General features: G+C 37.2%; 1 protein-coding gene across 2 annotated transcripts in view; it reads right to left on the bottom strand.

The window, feature by feature from the left end:
* Nucleotides 1-24,026, bottom strand: part of LOC127639164 (signal peptide, CUB and EGF-like domain-containing protein 1) — a 101,738-nt gene that overhangs the window by 47,849 nt on the left and 29,863 nt on the right. For both annotated transcript variants that reach the window (XM_052121043.1, XM_052121042.1), the window contains exons 4-6: nucleotides 23,234-23,368; nucleotides 5,640-5,765; nucleotides 2,091-2,207 (exon numbers count right to left, since the gene is read on the bottom strand). In XM_052121043.1, coding sequence (XP_051977003.1) covers nucleotides 2,091-2,207; nucleotides 5,640-5,765; nucleotides 23,234-23,368 — 378 coding nt within the window. The remainder of the gene's footprint in view (nucleotides 1-2,090; nucleotides 2,208-5,639; nucleotides 5,766-23,233; nucleotides 23,369-24,026) is intronic.

Genomic DNA, 24,026 nt, shown 5'->3' on the forward strand with positions numbered 1-24,026 from the left:
CAATGAATGAATTGTGTTCTTGATTCTCGCCATGTAGCTGTTTTTCACAGCAAGACGACAAACTTTGTTTCAAAAGAGGTGGAAGCAAAAAAAAAAACAGGAGAGTTTGGGGAATCATACACCAAAGCGCAGATGAGGACATGTGTTAGCTCAAAGATGACGCACGAGGGTAAGCTAACCTGCCATCTAAGTTATAGCAATGACACTGGTACCGAGGTGGTACTAAAAATTACCAGGTACCAGGTACTATTCACAGTGGAAACCCCCAAAAAGCGAGCAGAGTCGAGTCAAGTCCAGCCGTACCGTGCAGTGCAGTGGAAAAGCCCCATTAATTAATGTTACTCTCGACAAGCTTCAGATGCGCAATAAACCATACGATACCCAAAGCCATCCGATTTAAAATCACACAGTGCGCATTTATATTCATAAGGTTTACACTTTAGGAATATTGGCTTCACATACTCTTAAATGTCTTGTAATTTTGGATATGTTTATTTAAAATGTTGCTTTATTCTGGGTAATTTTTATTGCATAATAAGTCAATCTAATATTTTTATTCTGTTATTCGGATGAATTTGTTATTAGTTTTGAAGTCATTATTCGTGGCTTTCTGAATACAGTATTCGGCTTTGGCAACATCCCTATGGACAGGTTACAATTCACCAAACCTGAACTTTGGTATGCAGCAGAATGCAAAAATTCTTTGCAAGAGCTTGCGTTTCTGGTCTTCCATGTTCAAATGCGTTTGAACGGAAGTGAATGGAGCCCAAAGTCTAGTGTGACCATACTGTGCCTAACGTATCTTTTTGTGTTCCATGTGAACAAAAAGTAGTCATAAGGGTTTGGCGCGACATGAGGGTGAGTAAAAGATGACAGGATATTCTCGTTTGGGAATTCAATTTTTCCTCCTCCATTTCCACAAGGATCCGGTTCTTTCACACATGCCACATTTGCTGGGAAGTATAGATTTGTCTATGAGACAAATGGGCCAATCTGTGGGGTGGATTGTGTTCGAGTTTTCCCTTCTCGAACCCAACGCACTCTCTTACCACAGCGCTCAGGGATCGTCAGTGCGGAAGGACCATATGGACCATTCAGCTGGCCTACAAAAACTCCTTCTGACAAATAGGACATAATGTTTGTTGAAACAGCCCTGCACTCATAATCCTGGTAAAGCTGAGACCGCTACCCCCCTCTCACTCTCACTCTCTCTCTCTCTCTCTCTCTCTCTCTCTCTCTCTCTCTCTCTCTCCCACACTCTCATTGAGTAAATACGATGAGGCCAAGATTTGGTAGTGTGTGTGTGGTGACTGCAATGGACTCAACCACTTCTTTACCAGTAAAACCTAACTTTAGAGAAGCTACACTTGCATAAAAAAGGCATTACCCTAAAAGTGATTTAATGTCTTTCATTCAGATTATATTCAGGTTAATTGAGACACATTCAGTTTGATGAAATGAATGTACTATAGAATATTTAACTCAACTTTATTAGATTATTCAAACTCGAATATTTAAATTTTTTTTGGTGCAACTTTTATTATCCTCAGTATATGCCAGGTGAGCAAGTGCAAGGACAGTGAAATTGTTGCACTGTCAAATTAATAGCTACTGCTTATACAACTAACCCGCACTCAAATCAAATATCACTTCAAAGTGAAAGTCCACCCTCAAACTAAGCACAAGCGCCATTCCTCTATATAGTGGTAACCCCCAAAATTAAAGCAGAACAGACACTCTTTTAAAATACAAATATAACAGAAAATTAAACATAAACAAATCTCCAAAAATGCAGAAAATAACACTTAATTTCAACACTTGTTCTCCCGATCCAGCACCCTACAAAGCATGCTGGGAAATGAAAATTCCCTGTTTCTTCAATGCTATATTAACACCAAAAAAAGCATTCATGTAGTCCCAACTCAAATGGATAAGGTAACTTCAATTTTACAAATTTAAATAAATAGAACTCAATAAAATCAATACAAAATGTTCTAGAATTGTGTTGCTTCAGTTCATTTTTAAAATGAACTGTATTCAGGTAGGTATTCATATTATGTGATATGTTTGTCTGTGTGTATGAGACTCACCAATGCAGGTCTTGCTGTCTGAATGCAGAGCATATTTCTGATGACATCCGCATACAGGCCCCACGTCGGTGTCATCACAAGTGTGTTGGCAACCACCATTTCCATAGTTACATGTCACTGGCAACACACAGGAGTGTTGAGAAAAGTGTACCAGCATGGAAAACCCTTTATCCAGGGTACACATATATACACAAACACTCTTAAATAGTGGGTCATGATCCAATAATGGGTCACAGGTCTCTTCTGAGCATCCCCGAACAGTAGTAGTTTGAAATTAGTATGTCAAAGGTGTCTGAATAGCATATTATTTGTTTTTTTTTAAAGTATGCATCAATGCATGTTCTTGTAGGCTAATATTTCCCATATTACCATTAGCACTATGCAAGAGGATTGGTTTGCGGCATTTAACTGATGCAGTATATCACAATTCAATTTTATGACGTAGTATTTTGATGTACAATATCTGTGTATTGACTTCCTTCAAACTTAAAAGTAAATACTTTATCATTGTCAGTGCAGTACATACTTTGTCTACTTAGTAGAATGATTCGAATTAGTAATCACTTGCTTATGATGTTAAAAAAGCTGATATTTGTGACAGTAAATGGTCAAATGTCATCAAGAAGTCTCAAAGAGTAACTAAGATCACCCACCCCATATTTTTAGGTGTCAAATCCAATTAAAGCAATTTTGTGCACATTTGGAGTAACATTTATTATCAAAAGTGACTTACAAATGAAAAAGGTCTGTATGATCTCACTCACTTCTTCAGCAGTTACACTTGGTGAAACTTCTTTGGTTAGACAAAGAGACTATTCTAATATTCCACTCCCAGTTCATGATCTGATACTTTGATCAAAAGGAGTTTCAATGACTTTGGTCAATCTTATTCCAGCTCTTATATTAAAAATAGAATAACGCCAATTCACAGATGAAAGTTCTCCAGATGTTCAGGCCAGAACCACAGCACTGTAACTAATACATCCCTGACTGATCGGTGGCTGAGGTTGTTTGTTTTAGGAGAGACCAGAATTAAAGGACAGGCTTAAATGAATCTGTAAACCTGTTGTTTATCTCGGATTCAGTTTCTCCGTTTGTGGTACAGAAAGGAAAAACTAAAGGGGTTTTCATACCACTTTAAAAGAATCTGAACAAGTGTCATAAACTTAGATGAGTTCAAATATACATACTGACATTATAATTTATAACTTGAATTTAAATTCATGCTAATGTGGCTGTTTTAAAGGTGCACAAGCAATTTTGACCTTCTCCATCATTCTGTGTCTCATTGACCCAGAAACACATTTCATTTTTTAGGCAAAAAGTAATAGAAGAAATCCTAATAATATATTATTGTTCTACTCCAAACTGTTTCAAGACATAATAATTTAAAGGTAGTAGTTCACCCAAAAATGAAAATTCTCTCGTCATCACCCTCATGATATCCCAGGACACCTATTTGAAGATTCGCCCAGCAGTTTTCAGCGTTGAAGAAGCGAGGGCGAGGGTGCCCACCCGGCAGCGGCAAGAAACCAGCAGGTATCTCCGCCTCAACCAGTGCCCAGCTCTCAGCCCCGGCATAGAGCCACCCACAGGAAGCGGACACCCCCCCATCTCACGAACCTTATTCTTGGCTCCTCAGTGCAGAACCTGACTGAACAGATGCACGATCCCCGCCTTTTATACCCATATGTCCGGGGCAGGACATGCAAATTCTGTTCGCCAATTTGGCATTGGCCTTTTTCATATTCAGAGGTATCCGAGGCTCTTAAGTTACATTAGGTAAGACACAAAGTTTTGTTTTCACAACTTGTAAATTAACTTGTTAATAGCAATCAGCTGTGAAATCGGTGTCGATTCCCAGCTTTCAAATAATAGATGGGTCCGGTTTGGGTTCGGGTTGTACATTTCCAGGTCTCTTTGGGTTCAGGCACGAATTTTGAAGCTCCAAAAATCACAGACAGTCAGCATAAACATCATCCATAACACTCCATTGGTCAAATAAATGTCTTCTAAAGCGATAAGATTACTTTTGGTGTGAAAAATATCTAAATTGAAATACTTTTTAACTATAAATCTTCGCTCCAGCAGCAGTATGCATGTTCACAAGAACGATGAGTTCACGCGATCTCTCTTGTGCCAAATTTGCGTTGGCATATTGCGGACATAATCTCACCTTTTTCTCTGGGTTGAGACATCCAGGATAAGCACACCATTGTGAGTAAATAAACAGATACAAATACAGATCTAAACCAAAAGCAACAAAGTTTCAGTATAGTGTTCCTCCTACTCACTTGTAAACAGCACTGCTCGTCCTGGTGTGTTGCACGTGCATCAGTTCTCATGCGTCTCACATGCATACCGCTGATGACCGGAACCTATGATTTATAGTTAAAAAGTACTTAAACATTGATCTTTTTTGCACCAAACGTGATCGTATTGCTTTAGAAGACATTAATTTAACTGCTGGAGTTGTATGAATGCAGTTTATGCTGACTGTCTGTGATTTTTGGAGCTTCAAAGTTCTGATCACCATCCACTTGTATTTTAAGGACCTACTGAGCTGAGATACTTTTCTATATTTCTTAAAATTTTCTGGTGAAGAAAGAAAGTCATACATACCTGGGATATCATGAGGACGAGTAAATGATTAGCGAATTGTAATTTTTGGGTGAAATATCCCTTTAAATTATGTCTGAGACTTTCCTTTTTAAATGAAATAAAACTCAAAATATGTTTCTGGGTCAAAGTGACTAAGAATGATGCAGGACACAACTTTTTTCCATCTATAGAGAAACAATAAAATGAAATACAACAAGATGAAGAGTTCAGTCATATCACTGGCCAAGAAAAAAGCTATTTTTAATTCTACATAAATGTGGTATTTACCACAGTATGGCATCGGTAAGCAAAAACGTTTGCTTTTGTGTGATGTTGTATCTATGGCGACAGGTGCCAGAATGAAATTCAAGACAACTTTCATATCGGTAAAATGTTAAGATAAAAAGATAAGATAAAAAATTACATAATGCACTTTTATGGGTTAAATAATTGACAAAAATATGTTTTTCAGGAGTGTGAAAATAATTGTGGGCCAGAGTTAGGGGCCATTAACACCGAACGTGTCTTTGCGTTCTGTCTGTGCTATTTTTTAATTGCTGATGTACACATACACACACACATACAGTATGCGCCAGATGGATGGCCGTTGCGCCATATCTCTCTATATTTCAGCATTCTGCACCATAAGAGCTGCATTTTTTAAATATCAGGTCAAGTTAAAATATTTCAATAGCCTTAGCTCTGCATAATAATGTCAGTTTTGAAACAATGGACCAATCAGATGATTCTGGGGTGAAATAAGCATATTACATATGGACAAGCATAAAGTATACTGACAGGTGTTTTTATTAGCAATGTGGTAGTTTAGTTAATGCACCCATAAGCATGCATTCCATTCATTTTCTTTTCATTCCATCCTGCTGTTCTTAATGCAGGAACATGTCCCCACAGAATGAGATTCAGAGGATTATCGAAGTTGGTACATACGTTTGCAGTCACGCTGATTTTCTGCCAGCTCAAATCCTGGGCGGCACTCGCACGCCACACCGCCTTTGGGAGTCTCTCTGCAGATATGCGCACAGCCATGGTCCTTATTCATACAGTTCATCCCGTCTGCCCAAAGAAAGAGAAAGACAGAGAAACAGTGAAGAAACTTAAGTTAAAGTCCCATTACAAACACTGCGCTGACAGCCTCATGGAGATAAGTGTGTGATTTTTATGAGTGGTGTAAACTAGTTTAATGATTCTGCCACAGAACCTTTTTTAAACACTGAACAACACTGACATCTCGGCTGACCCATGGAACCACACACAAAGACTCTCTCCATGGACAACATGTCACAATCCTTTCTCTTTTTCTCAATTTCGTTCTCTGGTTGCAAAATGTCTCCTCTCACCTCTAAATTTGTACTTTCTGTCTTCTTTCTTTTCTCTCATGAGTGAGTGACGTTACAGTACAGGTTTGAGGAGTTTAATGAAGCTCTTTTTTACTCAGTAGGGATGCAGACATTTGATTTGGTTTAAAACAAGCTTCTTTTCATGTTAGGTTAATTTAATGAGAGAAAATGATGTATATGTAACATATTTCACAACAAAAGAACTTTTGAAAGATTGTGCCTTTAACGCTTTAAAAAAAAAATGGATAGGACACAATGTACCATGCTCGTGGGAAAGGCTGGTACCATATTAATGGAAAGTTATTTCTCTGAACAGTAATCTAACAAAAAGGCATCTTTTATTTCTTCTTCTCCTCTGATCTCAAAACCAGAGCAAAGTGTAGTTATCTAACCAGACATCTTTACCATCCTGAGTGAGTCCTGCTCTTTTCCTAAACAAAACGACAACATAAAATAGCTGAATAAAAGAGATAGACCAGGGGAACCCTAATGGACATCCTCCTCATCTTAAGGCCAAACAATGAGCAAAGAATGTGCATGTACACAAAAGCAAGTCTCTGTGGAATCATGGCAGTTTCTTGCATCTCTGCAGCCTCTAAAGAGACGCTGAGTGCTCTCAGGCCAGAGCAGAAAGAGGGCTTCTTTTCTGTTGGTGACCCACGGGACACCTTGATGTGCCTAATTAACGTGCATTCTGAAGAAAGGCCATCAAGAGATCTGCCACATTTCACACCCAAGAGTGTGAGAGTGTGTGTATGTCATGAATGTGTGGAAGTATGAATAAAGAGATTCATTCAGTCTGTCCTGAGTGACAGAAAAAGTTTGTCAGTGATTGACTGATTGTCCCATATCCCATCTGCTACAATTAAAACAAGTTATATAAATCATTGAAATACAAAATTGAAAAACAGACCTTGAAAAGGTTGAGCAGGTTAGCCAAGCCTACAGGCTACAAATCCTTTTCAAAAAAGTTTCAAGAAGCTCTACATTGGCAAAGTGTTTGTAACATTATACATATATATTTACAAACAAATACACTGAACTGAAAAATAATTACAATAAAATAAAACTTACATTTAAACTTTCAATTAAATAATGTTATATCAGTAAAATGTGTTTATATAATTTGTTACATTATAAATAAATATATTGTAAAATTAAAATGAATACATAGTTTACAATTAAATAAAATAAAATGTTAATATAAATTACATATAAATTAATTTCAATTTAATTACATTACAGTTTATCTATACAAATTAAATTACATTATAGTTATACCATTAATTTAATATATATTAAATTAAATTAAAATTAATAAATAAATTACAATAAAATGTAATTTTTTTTAATTAATATAAATTTTACTGAATAACAGTTTATGTTTTAACAAATTAAATTAAATTATAGTCATACCAATAATTTAATATATTATTAAATATAATTAAAATTACTAAATAAATTATAATTAAATTAAATAAAACTTAAATTTGTATTTAAATTAAATATAAATTTATATACATTTTACTGAATAACAGTTTATGTTTTAACAAATTAAATTAAATTATAGTCATACCAATAATTTAATATATTATTAAATATAATTAAAATTACTAAATAAATTATAATTAAATTAAATAAAACTTAAATTTGTATTTAAATTAAATATAAATGTATATACATTTTACTGAATAACAGTTTATGTTTTAACAAATTAAATTAAATTTTAGTTATACCATTAATTTAATATATTATTAAATTAAATACAAATTAATAAATAAATTACAATTAAATTAAATTTAAATTGAATTTAAATTTGAAAATGTAATTACATTTAATTAAAATTTCTAAATAAATTACAATTAAATTAAATAAACCTAAATTCGTATTTAAATTAAATAGAAATTAATATAAATTTAATTAAATAACAGTTTCTTTTATTTTATTTTTTTATTTTATTTAATTTAATGTTGCCACTTACACTTTTATTTATTTTCTCCAATAAGTTTTTTTTTTTTTTTTTTTGGCTGTCAGTGAGAAATGCTGCTCTAGTAAAAATAGAATAAAGTACAAAGGACAGGAAAAGGTTCTGCTGAGTCACCAAATGTTAGGTGAGTTTTCATTGCACCTGTGTTCCACATAAGATTCTGGCACAAGAGATATACTGACTCCATCTGAATGTATTGCATCAGTCTTTAATAGACTGTGTGTATTTAAGAGCTCACCACCTCTTAAATACACACCTCTATATGCACACAGTCCTAATTATATCAAGCGATCCATATGAGAAGGAGACCATAAAGTTACATTAATACTAGTGTGAGACATTTGACTGAGCTGCTCAGGGCTTGGTGCTGTTTTAACTAGAGGTGTTGGAGATCCAATAAGACCTTTGGCCTGACTGCATGTTTTAAACACACCCTTACAGCTGTTGGTGTGCTCAGCATAGAACACAGAGAGAAAGATCAATTTAAGTGCCCCCTTTCAGCTCTCTCTGTCAGTGCGGCACTCAGCATAGTGAGAGAAAATGGGAATTAGGGGAAAAGTGTGTATGTGTGTGTGTGTGTGTGTGTGTAGGGGACAGCAGTTACATGCACTCATACATGTGCCAGTGTTTAATATCAGGAACAAGTATACACTCAATGTTCTCTGTTACTCGTAAACCCACCACTTATAAGAAGTGCTTTAAAAGCCCCATATGCAATGTCAAATGGGAAAGTCTAACATACAATAATTTATACAACAATTGCAGTTCAGCTTAACACAGCGTTTCCTCTGGTCCATCAAAGCAGCCGAGCTCAGCTCAATGTCCATAGATGGAGATAATAGGATAGCATTGGCCTTTGTGGCTCGGCATATCAATATAATGTGGACGAGATTTAAATTAAAGAGCTCTGAAGACCGCCTAAACTTCAACAACTTTAAAGGGTGATGTGCTATTATTTTATTAGGAAGACTAATACAGGACAGAATCTCAAAACATGGAATGGAATGTTGGAATGGAACAGTTGGAATGTTGACTGTATTAATGCGGTCATATATGAGAAATAACCATTTTCAAAATGCAAGTTATAAACATATTGGGAGTTTCAGAGCTGAAAACTTCAGAGCCATTTCCAAAAGACCATCTGTAGAAACAAAGTGGCAAAAACTGTTCGTTCCGAACTTTTGTAACTTAACTGTTACTTTTTTAACTTAACTGTTACTTTTAAGCAGTAAAAATTGGGAAAGTTAGCCAAACCGTGTGCTGTGCCTGTCTGTGTGTAGCACCTACAGCTATGCATATCCATTTATTTACATTTTTACATTTATTCATTTGGCAGATGCTTTTATGCAAAGCGACTTACAGTGCACTTATTACAGGGACAATCCCCCCGGAGCAACCTGGAGTTAAGTGCCTTGCTCAAGCACACAATGGTGGTGGCTGTGGTGATCGAACCAGCGACCTTCTGATTACCAGATTACCAGTTATGTGCTTTAGACCACTACACCACCACCACCCAATATTTACTTCGAACAAGAATTGCAATTATTACAAGTAGATTTAGATTTAAATGTAGTTCTAAGGGTCAGAGTTTCAATATAAAATAAAAAATATTTTGGGAATGAAAAAAAAAATTATTACATTTTAAGTGGACCTCAGGGAAAAAAATTAAATCATTAAAAAAATTAATGATGACACCTTTAACAGCTTTGGCTGTTAGGAAGTAATGCGTACATTTTCACAATAACTGTCAAATCCTGGTCACTTGCATTTGTGGCAAAGTTTGCATGAGATAAAAAGTTTTCTGTCATTTTGTTAACGAGTGAATTTAGTCTCTGATTATATAAAAAAAAAATCCACCTATGCATATACGCACATACACACGTTTCCACAGGCCCCCATTTTCCCATCTCTTGTAAATGCCATTTTCATTTAAATCTGTCAGACTTTCAATCTCTCTCCAAATGCACAATGCTATAGGTACTAAGCCATGAATTTCAATGAGGCTCTTTTTTCACCAACAACCATTGATGTCCTTCAACTGAAAACAGCCTTTTCCAAAAAACCCTCCCCAATCTCTTCTTCAAACACAATCTTGCTTAACAGCTCATCGCAAGTTCTCTCTCCCTCCCTCTCTCTCTCTCTCACACACAAGCTTAATAATTTCACTTAACATTAAAGTGGACCCTTTTTCTGGGCGGCTAGCCCAGTGACCCTTAATGATGTCACAGTGACTGAGAAAGAGGATTTGGGTGTCTGTTCATGTTTCCATTCTCTTCCAGTCTCTCTCTCTTTCTCAAGTAGCACTGTGCAAAGAACTGGTGACTTTTAGTGTGGTCATACATTCAAGCAAACACACACACACACACACACACACAAACACACTCAAGCATTTAAGCCTCTATCCTGACACAATCCAGCTGCTTTCATTAGTGAAAGGAAATAGATAGCAAAAGTATAAGTTAAAGATAGAGAGTTGGAGACGCAAGGTTAGAGAATGTGCTGGAACAACAGTCAAATTATGTATATACAACATCACTTTCAAAAGAGCTGCTGGAAAGACAGAGAGAAAACTATAAAGTAAGAGCAAAAAAGGGAAAGCAGCAGCTCTTGAAGGCTATTGCACCTCAAAAGCTAATATTTAATCACAGTATTTATATCCAGCAGAAGATGGTGGTAAGACCTTCAGTGCCCACTCGCTGTCAGCACCTCAGCAGTATACAGTATGTGCATGTATTTGTGTTTGTGTGTTTGGTACAGTTCAACCAAAGTTCTTTCATCCTAAAACTGGCCCAGAGAGAATGCTTTGACCATGAGAGGATAGAAATAGTTTCCAGGTCACTCAAAACACAACACTTAAAGGAGTCATGTCATAAATTACTTAATGATTTATTTTTTTTCCACTTATGATGATGGTCAAGTTTTTGTTTCCACACAAAACAGCCATAATTTTGTATTTACACGACCATTTTCCATCCGTTCTCTGATTTTCTGAATTAAACAGCCCATTTCTGCTGCTGTGCCTTTAAGACTACATGAAGTAAACTTTAAATGCGGCCGGCGATATATTCATGTTTTTGTGTTCCACTATGTCATTTTTTTTTTACGGATTTCAGAATGTGCCATTTTTGCAGCTTAGTTTCAACAGATTAACCTTTTAAATGAATAGTTCACCAAAAATGAAAAATAAAATTCTCTCATCATTTAGTAACCTTCATGTCATCCCAGATGTGTGACTTTCTTTTTTTCTGCAGAACACAAATTAAGATTTTTAGAAGAATATCTCAGCTCTGTTGCTCCATACAATGCAAGTGAATGGTGACCAAAACTTTGAATCCCAAAAAAAGCACATAAAGGCAGCATAAACTAATGCATGTGACTTAAGTTGTTTAATCCATGTGTTCTGAAGCAATCCAATCGGGTTTGGGTGAGAACAGACCAAAAAGTAATTCCTTTTTCACTGTACAAGATGTTTTGTGAAAAGGGAGTTATATTTTGGTCTGTTCTCCTCAAAAGATGATTGGATTGCTTAAGAAGACATTATGCTCTTTTTAAAGCTTCAAAGTTTAAAGCCACCATTCACTTGCATTGTATGGACCTACAGAGCTAAATATTCTTCTAAAAACCTTAATTTGTGTTCTGCAGAAGAAAGCAAGTCATGCACATCAGGGATGGCATGAGGGTGAATTTGATAAGATCATTTAAATTTTTGGGTGAATTTTTTCTCTTAACTGGGAAGGAAATCCTTTTTGAAACCATTATAAAGGGTACAACTTTTATATTTTAATGTTGAAAGAAATACTGGAAAATTAAATAGAAGACCAGAAGCCAGAAATACGATTTGGTTTCCAAATGTATTTTGTTCTATGAGTAAATTGTTAGGTTTTCGGACGTGGACTGTGTTACAGGGTTCATATAATGAAAAACAAGGATTATTATTGGTCTTTAAAACAAAAAAAAAAAAAATGCAATGCACTATGAAAACATATTGTAACTTCCAGAACAGAAAACTTCCTGCCCAGTTCAAAAAGACCATTTGATGAAACTTTTCTGCAAAAAAAACACCTGTTCCAAACTTTAGTAACTTTAATGACCAAAACATTTACCTGACAGTAAACCCACAGCCTTATAAAACAGTTTTTCAGAACGAGACCTATTTGCAGCTTACAGTATGTGCTTATTGTACAATAGTGCAACTCTAATTTAAAAAAATCAAGGAAAAAGCTATTACTTAAAGGCATACATCATTCACCATTTCCATGTTAAAACCAGATTCACTAAGACTTCTAGTGTAAATATGCACACACTCATGCACTTTGACCTCTGTTGTGACCCGGCAGGATTCCACTGTCAGAGCAGGATGTTTGCAGGGGACTTGGGAAAGAAACTGGTGAAGAAAAGCTTTAGGTTTCTCTTTGTACACTTTAAAGACACAAGAAAACATCCATACACAGCACATCGCCTTTCACCCTGAGATCATTCCAGTTTCATGCAGTTAGATTGGTGAAAGCAACATAAAATCTGTATTATTACTGAGTGTGTGTATTTGTGTGTGTGAAGTGTGGCTTCGTTTAACCCACTTCCTCTCCACACACACTCCAAATAAACACATTTACCTCATTATGGTCATTTGGCCGTGTTTGTTTTGCTGATTTTTCCTCCTGTATCTTTTCTCATGTTCTCCTACTCAGATCCAAGTATGAGTGAATGTGACATAAAAGTAAATACAAGTATAAAGAAAGACAGGAAAAAAACTGATTATCACATATAAAGATTTTTCACCAGTAATAACAGGCCGCTGAAATCTCAAAGGTAGAGTTCACCAAAAATGAAAATGTTGTCATAATTAACTCACCCTCATGTTGTTTCAAACCCATATGACATTCTTTCTTCCAGTTTACACAAAAGAGGTTATTTATGGCAGAATGTCCAAGCTGCTCTTATCCATACAATACAAGTGAATGGTGACCATGGCTGATTTTCAGTGAATAACAACTTAAATTTTGAAATTTTAAGTTGGAGTGGTGGTGGTGTGGTGTGGTGTGGATTGGTGGTGGTGTAGTGGGCTAATATAACTGTTAGCACATAACTGTTAATCAGAAGGTTGCTGGTTCGATCCCCACAGCCACCACTATTGTGTCCTTGAACAAGGCACTTAACTCCAGGTTGCTCTGGGGGGATTGTCCCTGTAATAATTGCACTGTAAGTCGCTTTGGATAAAAGCGTCTGCCAAATGCATAAATGTAAATGTAAATTTCAGCCAGTTCCTTGTAAAACCTATAATATGGCTTCAGAATACTGTACCTGTATTATTGCACACAAGTCATATGGACTAAGTTTGTGATGATTTTAGGGTGCGTTTTTGTCCTTTTTTGAGTTTGACAGCCCCTAGTTCCCCTTCACTTTGATGGTATGGATGACAGAAGAAACATTCTTCAAAATTTTTAATTTGTTGTTCCAAATAAGACAAAGTCATACAGGTTTGTAATGACATGAGAACATGAATACAGAATTAGTTCAGTGTGTTTTTAAAGGTTCAGAGACAGGGTTTCTGTAATTGAGTAATTACAACTAAATAACAACTGTGATAAACATTATAAACAGACTTGTACAAATTAAAAAGTGTAGAATACGATATAATCGAGAAAATGTTATATGCTTATGTTACCATAATATAATGTTCATGTGCAGATGTGACCGTGTGTCTCTATCGTGGGTAATACAGTGTGTAAGAGAGGTGTGAAAAACACTGTAGTTGTGTTAAGTGTGTGTATGTGTGTGTGTGGGTCCTATCCCGCTTATGAGGTGCCCCTAGGGACATTATTCAGAATTACCATGCACATACATGTACTTTTCCTCTCACATACACATATGAAACCAAATTCATTCACATACTATAGTGAAATGCTCACACACATACAAGTGAAATGCTTTTACAAACACAACTGAAACGCTCTCACACACACAACTGAAATGCTCTCACACACAACTGAAATGCTCACACACACACGCAACTGAAATGCTCTCACACACACAACTGAAATGCTCACACACACACACACACACAACTGAAATGCTCTCACACACACGCAACTGAAATGCTCTCACACACGCAACTGAAACGCACTCACACACACAACTGAAACGCGCTCTCACACACACAAGTGAAATGCTCTCATACATACAACTAAAATGATTACACTCTCACACACACAACTGAAAAGCATTTCAGTATGTTGTATGAAAGCATTTCAGTATGTTGTATGCAAGCATTTCAGTATGTTGTATGAAACCATTTCAGTATGTTGTATGAAACCATTTCAGTATGTTGTATGCAAGCATTTCAGTATGTTGTATGAAACCATTTCAGTATGTTGTATGAAACCATTTCAGTATGTTGTATGAAAGCATTTCAGTATGTTGTATGAAACCATTTCAGTATGTTGTATGAAAGCATTTCAGTATGTTGTATGAAACCATTTCAGTATGTTGTATGAAAGCATTTCAGTATGTTGTATGAAACCATTTCAGTATGTTGTATGAAACCATTTCAGTATGTTGTATGAAAGCATTTCAGTATGTTGTATGAAACCATTTCAGTATGTTGTATGAAACCATTTCAGTATGTTGTATGAAACCATTTCAGTATGTTGTATGAAACCATTTCAGTATGTTGTATGCAAGCATTTCAGTATGTTGTATGCAAGCATTTCAGTATGTTATATGCAAGCATTTCAGTTGAAACGGAAGGTGGTTAAAGTACCCACTCCACTCCAGTTGGTGGCAGTAGTGCACCTCAAGACGAATAACTAGAAGCTGTTGAAAGAAAGCATATAGGCGGTGGGCCGAGTCCGTCTATCTCGTTTAGTTTTTGATTTGATAGTTACCCAGCAGCTGTCTGGCTAATTTTTTTTATTTGTCTGTATGAATAATTCACAAAAAGATTACCATATAACATATAACATTTTCTCGCCAATTGTTGAACATTAAAGTATAAAAATAGATTTAATTTCGCTAGCTGATCACAAACGTTGGCCGGTGTGAGATCCAATCAACGCTTGTGTTGTTACCTTGTTGAATTGATTTGGCCAATCACGTTATTCGTTGAACCGTCAGTCTGAAGCCAAATGAGTCTACAACCCAAGAGAGACCGGTGTGTCTCGGCAAGACAACGTCAAGGTAAGATTTGTTTTACAATGATTATACACCCCTATATCGTAATGCTTTTCATATAAGTTGTATTTAAGACTGCAAGCTATACTTCGTCGTGAATATATGCGTTGTCGTTGATGAGAACAGTAGCCACGAAAGAATGTTGGTAGTGGAGCAGTAAAGCTAGGTCTAACGGTATGTTGCTTAGGCTAATCCAAATCATTCGGTACATACACAATGAACTAAGCAAAGAGTATTCAAATACGGGATAATTACGGGTAAATATTTAAACGGGAAGACAGTAGGAAATAATTTGACAGGTATGTCAAGGTTGGATTGGTTTATAGCAAGCTACCTAGGCTACAAGTAAGCTAGACTAATTATCAGCTAAAAAGAGTGCAAAGCAAAACAAAGAAATTATTTCAAATCAACTTTATAGTGGTAGTCATGGAGTTATGTAAGCCATTTATGGTTGATCGTCACAGTTTATACAATGACACAATTCTGTGCATGGTAGCTTATGTGATTTAAAATGATCTAGTAATGTGTGCTTTCTGTGTTTATTTATCTGAATATAATTCAGTTGTTTATCTAACACACAGACACGGACAGGACAACATCATATCTCTCCACACCCAAATGACTACAGAGGTGATCGTTGACAATCATCACATCAACAGCACCATGAATGGAGCAGGTCAAGATCACGGAGTTGCTTAGTATCCACATCACAGATGACCCATCTTGATCTATCGACACCACCAACAGAACCTGGCCAAGAAAGTCCAAAAACCTCTGCACTTCCTCCCACAGTTGAGGAAGGCTCATCTCCCACAAATCCATCCCCTTAACTTTCTATAGGGGAATCATAGAGAGCCTCTTCCTTCCACCCCCACCCTCCAATAACCTAAGGGCAGCTGATTGACTCTTGCACAAATACACTGGTAGTTTACACTATGATGCTGCTACATTGGTTTATTTTTTTATTTTTAAATTTGCTATGAACATTTGACCCCACTTACACACATATTGCACTGCCTTTTGCTACTTGTCATGTCATCCACTTGCACTGAAATACTATATTAATTAGGGATGAGTCACGATTTTCGAATATTCGATTAGTTGATTTTATTATAGAATATTGAATAGGATGTGCTGGGATGATTGTCTTTAAAAAAATCCCCATGTTTTAGTTGTGGTTATAAGTTGCAATCCTAAATTCACATAATATTTTTATACATTTTATAAATATATTCTTAATATTTTTTTGTTTGTTTCTATGTTTGAGCTTATATATCTCAATATTAATAACAGTCTGGTTAATTTTGAGTCTTGAAATGTAAACTCTCAAGGGTTGGCTTTCTAAATATATGTTGGTTATGTGTATATTCAGAATGACTTCTGAGCAGCAACCTTTTTATTTTGGGGATGTCATGAATGCATCACTTGCCAAAATTGGGGCTGACTAGTAAGGGGTTAAACGTATATAAATGAAACGTTTTATATAAAAATTATACATTTGATACAAACCTTCACTGTTGTTAGCTGCATTTTCTATCTTCTTATGTGCTCTTCTTATGTGTTCTTTGTTGGTGAAGAGCATGTAGCATTCTCTGTGAAATCCAACATTAGCCGCACATCTTGGACGTCTTGAATTTAAGTTAAATGCCAATACGGCATTTTCAGCTACTGTACTCTCTGTGGTTTGCAGGTTCACCCATAAATTTGTACATTGAACAATCTTTGCCCAACTTGTCTGGGAAAGGTGGGTTACAGGGCTTTTTACATTTGAGGCTAAATGGATAAAACACCTCATTTTTACCTCAGTATTACTGAACTACAGAACTAAATTTACATTTTTAATGATTTACAGCAAAATTGTAATTTCAAGAACGCAGCTTCCTGGTCATCTGTGTTCATTATTTACATTGGTTGTCAAGGAAATGGGAGGTTTTCTAACGTTATGATTAGTACTCCTGCTTATTTGCCGGTTTAAAAAGTAAGAGTTTGTAAGGACATTTTAGCGTCAAATGTGCAAACAACAAAGTTGGAAACAATGTCTGTAGTACTTATACGATTTTATTACATGACCTCAGCAAAAAAGACTTACACAGCTGTGAGGTAAGTATTAAATTCATAATTTCGAGGTCCGGCCCATCGCCTAATAGTAGAAAACGCGCCTTCCACAGCATAGCGACTGTTGACCGTTAGTTAGCCCACCAATTCGCTACACCAATGTCTTCCCAACAACAGCAAAGAACATTAGTCGATGCAGCGGGCTTGCTGAACACCATACTGGCTTCAGCAGAGACCATCAGAACACTGTCAAATGCCACAACAATCGGGCAGCAGCCGACCGTTGCAACTCAAGTGTGGACACGTCGATGGGCGATCACCTAGCGTCGCTCTTCCTTCCGCCAGCGTAGCAGCGTTGCATTATCAACTGCAGGTCAGTCAGGAGAGAACGTGCTCCACCACTTTATCAAGCACAGCAATGTTTGGCCCATGGACGTCAGGCAAAGGAGAACAAGGTAAGTTAGCTAGAAACCAGCTTGCTTCAGCTTGTCATTTTTATTTCCTAATGACCGAAAATGGGTGTTTGGAGGATACATCACGTTATCTACAGCTAACTTAAGTTAGGTGCTGTGATTAGTTTTAAAAATGACAAGCTGAAGCAAGCTGGTTTCTAGCTAACTTACCTTGTTCTCCTTTTGCCTGACGTCCATGGGCTGAAACATTGCTGTGCTTGATAAAGTGGTGGAGCACGCTCTCTCCTGACTGGACCTGCAGTTGATAATGCAACGCTGCTACGCTGGCGGAAGGGAAGAGCGACGCTAGGTGATCGCCCATCGACGCGTCCACACTTGAGTTGCAACGTCGGCTGCTGCCCGATTGTTGTTGCATTTGACAGTGTTCTGATGGTCTCCGCTGAAGCCAATATGGTGTTCAGCAAGCCCGCTGCATCAACTAATGTTCTTTGCTGTTGTTGGGAAGACATTGGTGTAGCGCAATTGGCGGCAAACTAACGGTCAACAGTCGCTATGTTGTGGAAGGCGCGTTTTCTACTATGCTTTCTTTCAACAGCTTCTAGTTATTCGTCTTGAGGTGCACTACTGCCACCAACTGGAGTGGAGTGGGTACTTTAACCACCTTCCGTTTCAACTGAAATGCTTGCATACAACATACTGAAATGGTTTCATACAACATACTGAAATGCTTGCATACAACATACTGAAATGCTTGCATACAACATACTGAAATGCTCTCACACACACAACTGAAATGCTTGCATACAACATACTGAAATGCTTGCATACAACATACTGAAATGCTTTTCAGTTGTGTGTGTGAGAGTGTAATCATTTTAGTTGTATGTATGAGAGCATTTCACTTGTGTGTGTGAGAGAGCGTTTCAGTTGTGTGTGTGAGTGCGTTTCAGTTGCGTGTGTGAGAGCATTTCAGTTGCGTGTGTGTGTGAGCATTTCAGTTGTGTGTGTGTGTGTGTGAGAGCATTTCAGTTGTGTGTGTGTGTGAGCATTTCAGTTGCGTGTGTGAGAGCATTTCAGTTGCGTGTGTGTCAGCATTTCAGTTGTGTGTGTGAGAGCATTTCAGTTGCGTGTGTGTGAGCATTTCAGTTGTGTGTGTGTGTGAGCATTTCAGTTGCGTGTGTGAGAGCATTTCAGTTGTGTGTGTGTGAGCATTTCAGTTGTGTGTGTGAGAGCATTTCAGTTGTGTGTGTGTGAGCATTTCAGTTGTGTGTGTGAGCGTAATATTTTCAGTTGTATGTATGAGAGCGTTTCAGTTGTGTTTGTAAAAGCATTTCACTTGTATGTGTGTGAGCATTTCACTATAGTATGTGAATGAATTTGGTTTCATATGTGTATGTGAGAGGAAAAGTACATGTATGTGCATGGTAATTCTGAATAATGTCCCTAGGGGCACCTCATACCCGCTCGTCTGCTCATAAATCATCAGCTTGCATTTCTCCACCAGCGTCTCTGAACTGTAGTGGCAGCGGCGAGGGAGCCAAGCATTAATGATTTTCCCCCGACGGAGAGAAAGAGGAAGCAAGTAAGAGAGAGTGAGAGGTAGGTAGAAACCAGTCATGTCAACCAGAATAGCCAGGACTTTGAACATCTTGTACATATGAGGCAGGCATCCATTCATCCATCTCTGTCTGTCTATGAGTCTATCATTCTGTCGATCTGTCAGTTGTCTATATAAGCACACATAATTAACGGTAATGCACATCTAAATCAATATAGATACATTTGGAAATGGCTTTAAAACTCTTTTTCAACAAGAAATATTTAGGAAAGTTTCTGATTCATTTAAATTTCATAGTCAAAACCACTGCTTCACACAAGTCCAGAAAGATGGTGGCAAGGCACCAAAAAAAATAAATAAAAAAAATCCCAATTTATAACCCACCAACAATTGCCAGGGTTTTGGTGGTTAAGAAGACTTTACAAGGATATTATTTTCACAACATGTGGTGACTTTGTGCCATGTTTAAAATCTAATCAGAGGCCTGGGCTTACTTTCCAAACTGGACCACTCAAGCCACATGTCACAGAATTTCAAGTGTGTTAGCAAACTTTCTAGATATTCTGGACAGACGGACGGGTGGACTGACTGGCAGGCAGGCAGGCAGGCGGGCAGGCGGGCGGACGGACAGACGGACGGACAGACAGACAGACAGACAGATATAGATAGATAGATAGATAGATAGATAGATAGATAGATAGATAGATAGATAGATAGATAGATAGATAGATAGATAGATAGATCGATAGATAGATAGATAGATAGATAGATCGATAGATAGATATGCCTTATAAACCATATGATTAATGCATTCATGCATATGCAAAAATAGACCATGACAACTGCTTGAAAATGTTTTATTTCACCAACATATACGATTTATAAACTTTCTTCCTCTCTCTATACTGTTTCAGATGTGGACATACAGACATTACAGTCAAAGAGTGACCCATAGATGTCAATAGAATTGACAGAGAGCGCTACTTTTCCACAGCAGTCAGACGGCGCCAATGTCACACACACACACACAAACACACATGCACGCACAACACTACTCTAAATTCAGGACAGCAGGACGTACTGGAGAGTGAAGAATTGTAAACACACAACATCACACATAACATAACTTTTAGACTCAGCCAATAAGCCATGGTGGTGACAGACAAATTGCAAACAAAATACATATACACATTCACATACACACAGAGAGATTCAAAGACACACACTGTTGATGAGTGATGAGGGAAGGTGAGAGGTTCATTTAGGGTGAGATTAAATGTGTGAAAGCTTGTCTGTTTGTAATCAGTGTGTGTGTGTGTGTGTGTGTGTGTGTGTTTGAGACCACAGCAGATGAGGAAGACTATAAGTAAAAAATTTAAGGACTTAAAAGTGTGTCTTTTTTTGCACCACTAGAGGTCCCCAAATATAATATTCATCTGTTTATTTTAGCTGCCTGACACAACAACACTGGCTTAGCCAATGGTGTGAGTTTTGGGCGGGACTGCCTGTTTGACTGAACAATGGAGGATGGGGGGTGTTATTCCAGGTTATCTTAAAACCTAATTTCTATGTATCACCTGTGTGGCGTGCCATTGATTACCACAGACTTGAAACAGACCGCAATGGACCCATTAAATAGACTGTGATAACACGTTTCTGCCTTATTTAGCAATGTAAGCTGATTGCTTTTTTTGGCCTGTAATTAGCCAATCATCTTGTGTCTCTCTCTTTGTCTTACATTTCAATTGTTCAGTTTTGCAGATAAGCCGATTTCACTGCAGCATGCTGCAAGAGTTTTTTTTTCTCTAAAACCCACCTCCACCCCAGCTTCACTTGTCTAGAACTGCTACATGGGGATTATTTGTAATGTCTATTTGTGCAGCAGAATGTCACACATGCTCAATGTAGCATGTCTTGCATTTTGTCTGATTGTGCAGCAGCAACAGCATGTCCACATGCTTTCCTCAATATGTCAGTCTCCATTCTTGCTCTGCAGCAGCAGCAACAGCATTAGCAGAGCTAGACCGCCAAGACCAATATCCTAACAATATGTTATACCCACATTGACATGCTAAATCTTGCTGAGAGTTCTCATGACTGAACTCCTTCTCTGTTCCACTAAAATAAAATCATACATGTTTTGAGCGACTTGAAGGTGGATAGAAATGAGAGAGAGTCATTTTGGGTGAACTAACCCTTTAAGTACGACAAGGAAAAGAGAAATGAAGATGACATCTAGTTTTCCAGGCAAGAGTTTCTGATTCCTCTTCTGTTTTCAGTGTGTACATAGAAGAGAGTGTGAGTGTGTGTGTGATTGTGTACCCTGCATTGCCATCCAAGACTGCCACTGCACATGAGTTACCACAAAAACATCCCTTTAACTTGTTTACAAAGACACAAATGCACCACACACACTACTAGAGCATTTACCAAACCTTCGCTTTTGAAGTAAAAATACAACCTGCAGGACCAGAGATTCCCCAAAAGAGCTATGGGCTTCCTAAAAAGCAAATATGGACCAGCTCTGATCATCTCTATCCCTCTACAATCTTTCTTTCTTAATCTGTCCTACTCAGACCCCACACCCACAGACCGCCTATGGACAGTCTACCACATATAGCAAACAAAAATGACTAGAGCTTCCTCAAAATCACAAGCTCCAATCTAATTGGTTGGCTTAAGCATATTTATAAACTATGTTTGGAATACCATATATTCTACTATGTCTGCAGTATGCTTACTGTGCATGGTATGTACATTTTCTGTATGAATAGAATACCAAAATGATAGAAGAGCACAATAGAGGATAAAAAGAAAGTAATGAGTAGTCGAAAAGGAGGTTGTACATTCCACGCGTGATTGTGAGGGAGGAATCAAATCAGCCCACTCTCATTCATGAGTGTGTGTGAATCGCTCAGATCTGTGTAGTGTGTGGGACTGTTCCCGCCTCAGCGTGGCAAAGCATCATTAGTTAATTCTGACAGGCGGAATGGGAGAGAACAAGAGGGACGGCAAACTCCATCACTGGGTCACATGAACTGCACACACGCGTGTCATGAAGTCACACATCATGGTCCAATTTGCATTCGTACATATGAAACATGACAAGTATTTATACAAAACCGATACCAAAGAAAAAGACGTGACCACTGGCTGCCTGCGCTTCCAATCCTTCAACTTTGACCGTGAACTACCAGTTCTCTTCAGGGTCAAGACCATCGAACCGATGACAGAAAGGAGATGACAGAGTGTTCTGAGAAAGTCAGAACCATATGGAATACATGATAAGATTAATTTAGCATGATGTTCTATCCAGGTACAACGCAAAAAGCTTCTAACATCATAAAGCACAAAATCTCATGTGATTTATCGCTTGTCGCTTAATCGATTCACACCTGGTTAGGATACCTTGTAAAAATGGCCTAGTGATTGTCAAAGTCTCTCTCATTCTGTTTCAGACACACACAAATTCATATAGCATTTACTGTCCTCCAACACATTTGCTTATCTAAATGAGGACTTCCCATTGACTTCTATTACTTCTTCTATAAAGCTCATTTTAATTACTACAGACTAACCCTAACCCTAAAACAAAATGTAATGCACAATTAAATAAACAAATATTTTATAAAAGTTTTTTTTATAAAGATTTAGACATTTTTACACATTTAAATTAAATAACAAAATTCCATCAAAATAACAACAAAAAATCTGAAATACTTGTAAAAAATTAATAAATTAATTATAAATTAATTTAGTAAAAAATAAAGATATGATGGAATTTAAATTCGTAATTCTTAAAAAAATTGCAAAAATTTTACATATCTTTTTTTAATGTAGGTATGTATTAGAATTTTTTTTGTTGTTTTTTCTAAATGAGGACATCTCCAGGTGACCCCAAAAAGAGAGATTTTTTTCATATCTAGCTCACATTTGTGGACTGTTTTGTCCCTAAATCTAAGAACGTACACCAACACACATGCTTTTAGGGTAAAACTCACCATCTGAGCGATGGATGCAGGTGTGTTGGTTGTCACTCAGGAAGAAGCCCTCTTTGCACTGGCACTCGTAACTGCCCATAGTGTTCACGCAGATCTGCTGACAGCCACCGTTGTTGACCAGACATTCGTCCACATCTAGCATCCAACAGAATCAGACATAAATACACACGGTCATTAAAAGGCACACAAACACAGTCATTTAAGCACAAGAATTTGCTCCCTGCATAACCTAAACTGGCTCCACACAGGTATTTGCAACTGTGTTTGTTTTTAAATTTGGCTAATTTTCCTCGATTTCCTCTGAGAGTCTACTAGTGGCTGACGAAGAATGATGTTGATTAAACCAGGAGTTTGATATTCCAGTTTTAAAATACATCTACCAGACAAACAACCCAGTAAACATACGACTGAAAAAATAGGCAAGCAGTCACTCAGACTAAAAGTCGAAAAGATTGAGTGACAGAAAATTCAAAACAATAGCAGTAACTGGGTAGTTGCCCAAAAGTTTTTGAACTGGGGGTGGGGAAGTCCTGGTTCTCCCTATGGTCAGTTCACCCCTGCTTGAATGAGTTTTACGCAGCACTAACACTGTAACCTGCCACTGTGCAGTCGGCAAACTATAACTCTCTCTCAGGGGTGCTATTATGACAAACTGTCTCTTAATATTGTGTACCACTGCCTCTCTTCTCTCACTTTTTTGAGACGTGCCATAACTTCTGCTGTGTTCACCCAAAAAGGAATATTTTGTCACCACTGATTCCCCCTTCAATGGAACACAAAAGGAGAAATTAGG

The sequence above is a fragment of the Xyrauchen texanus genome, chromosome 47, assembly GCF_025860055.1.
Source record: "Xyrauchen texanus isolate HMW12.3.18 chromosome 47, RBS_HiC_50CHRs, whole genome shotgun sequence".
NCBI lineage: Eukaryota > Metazoa > Chordata > Actinopteri > Cypriniformes > Catostomidae > Xyrauchen > Xyrauchen texanus.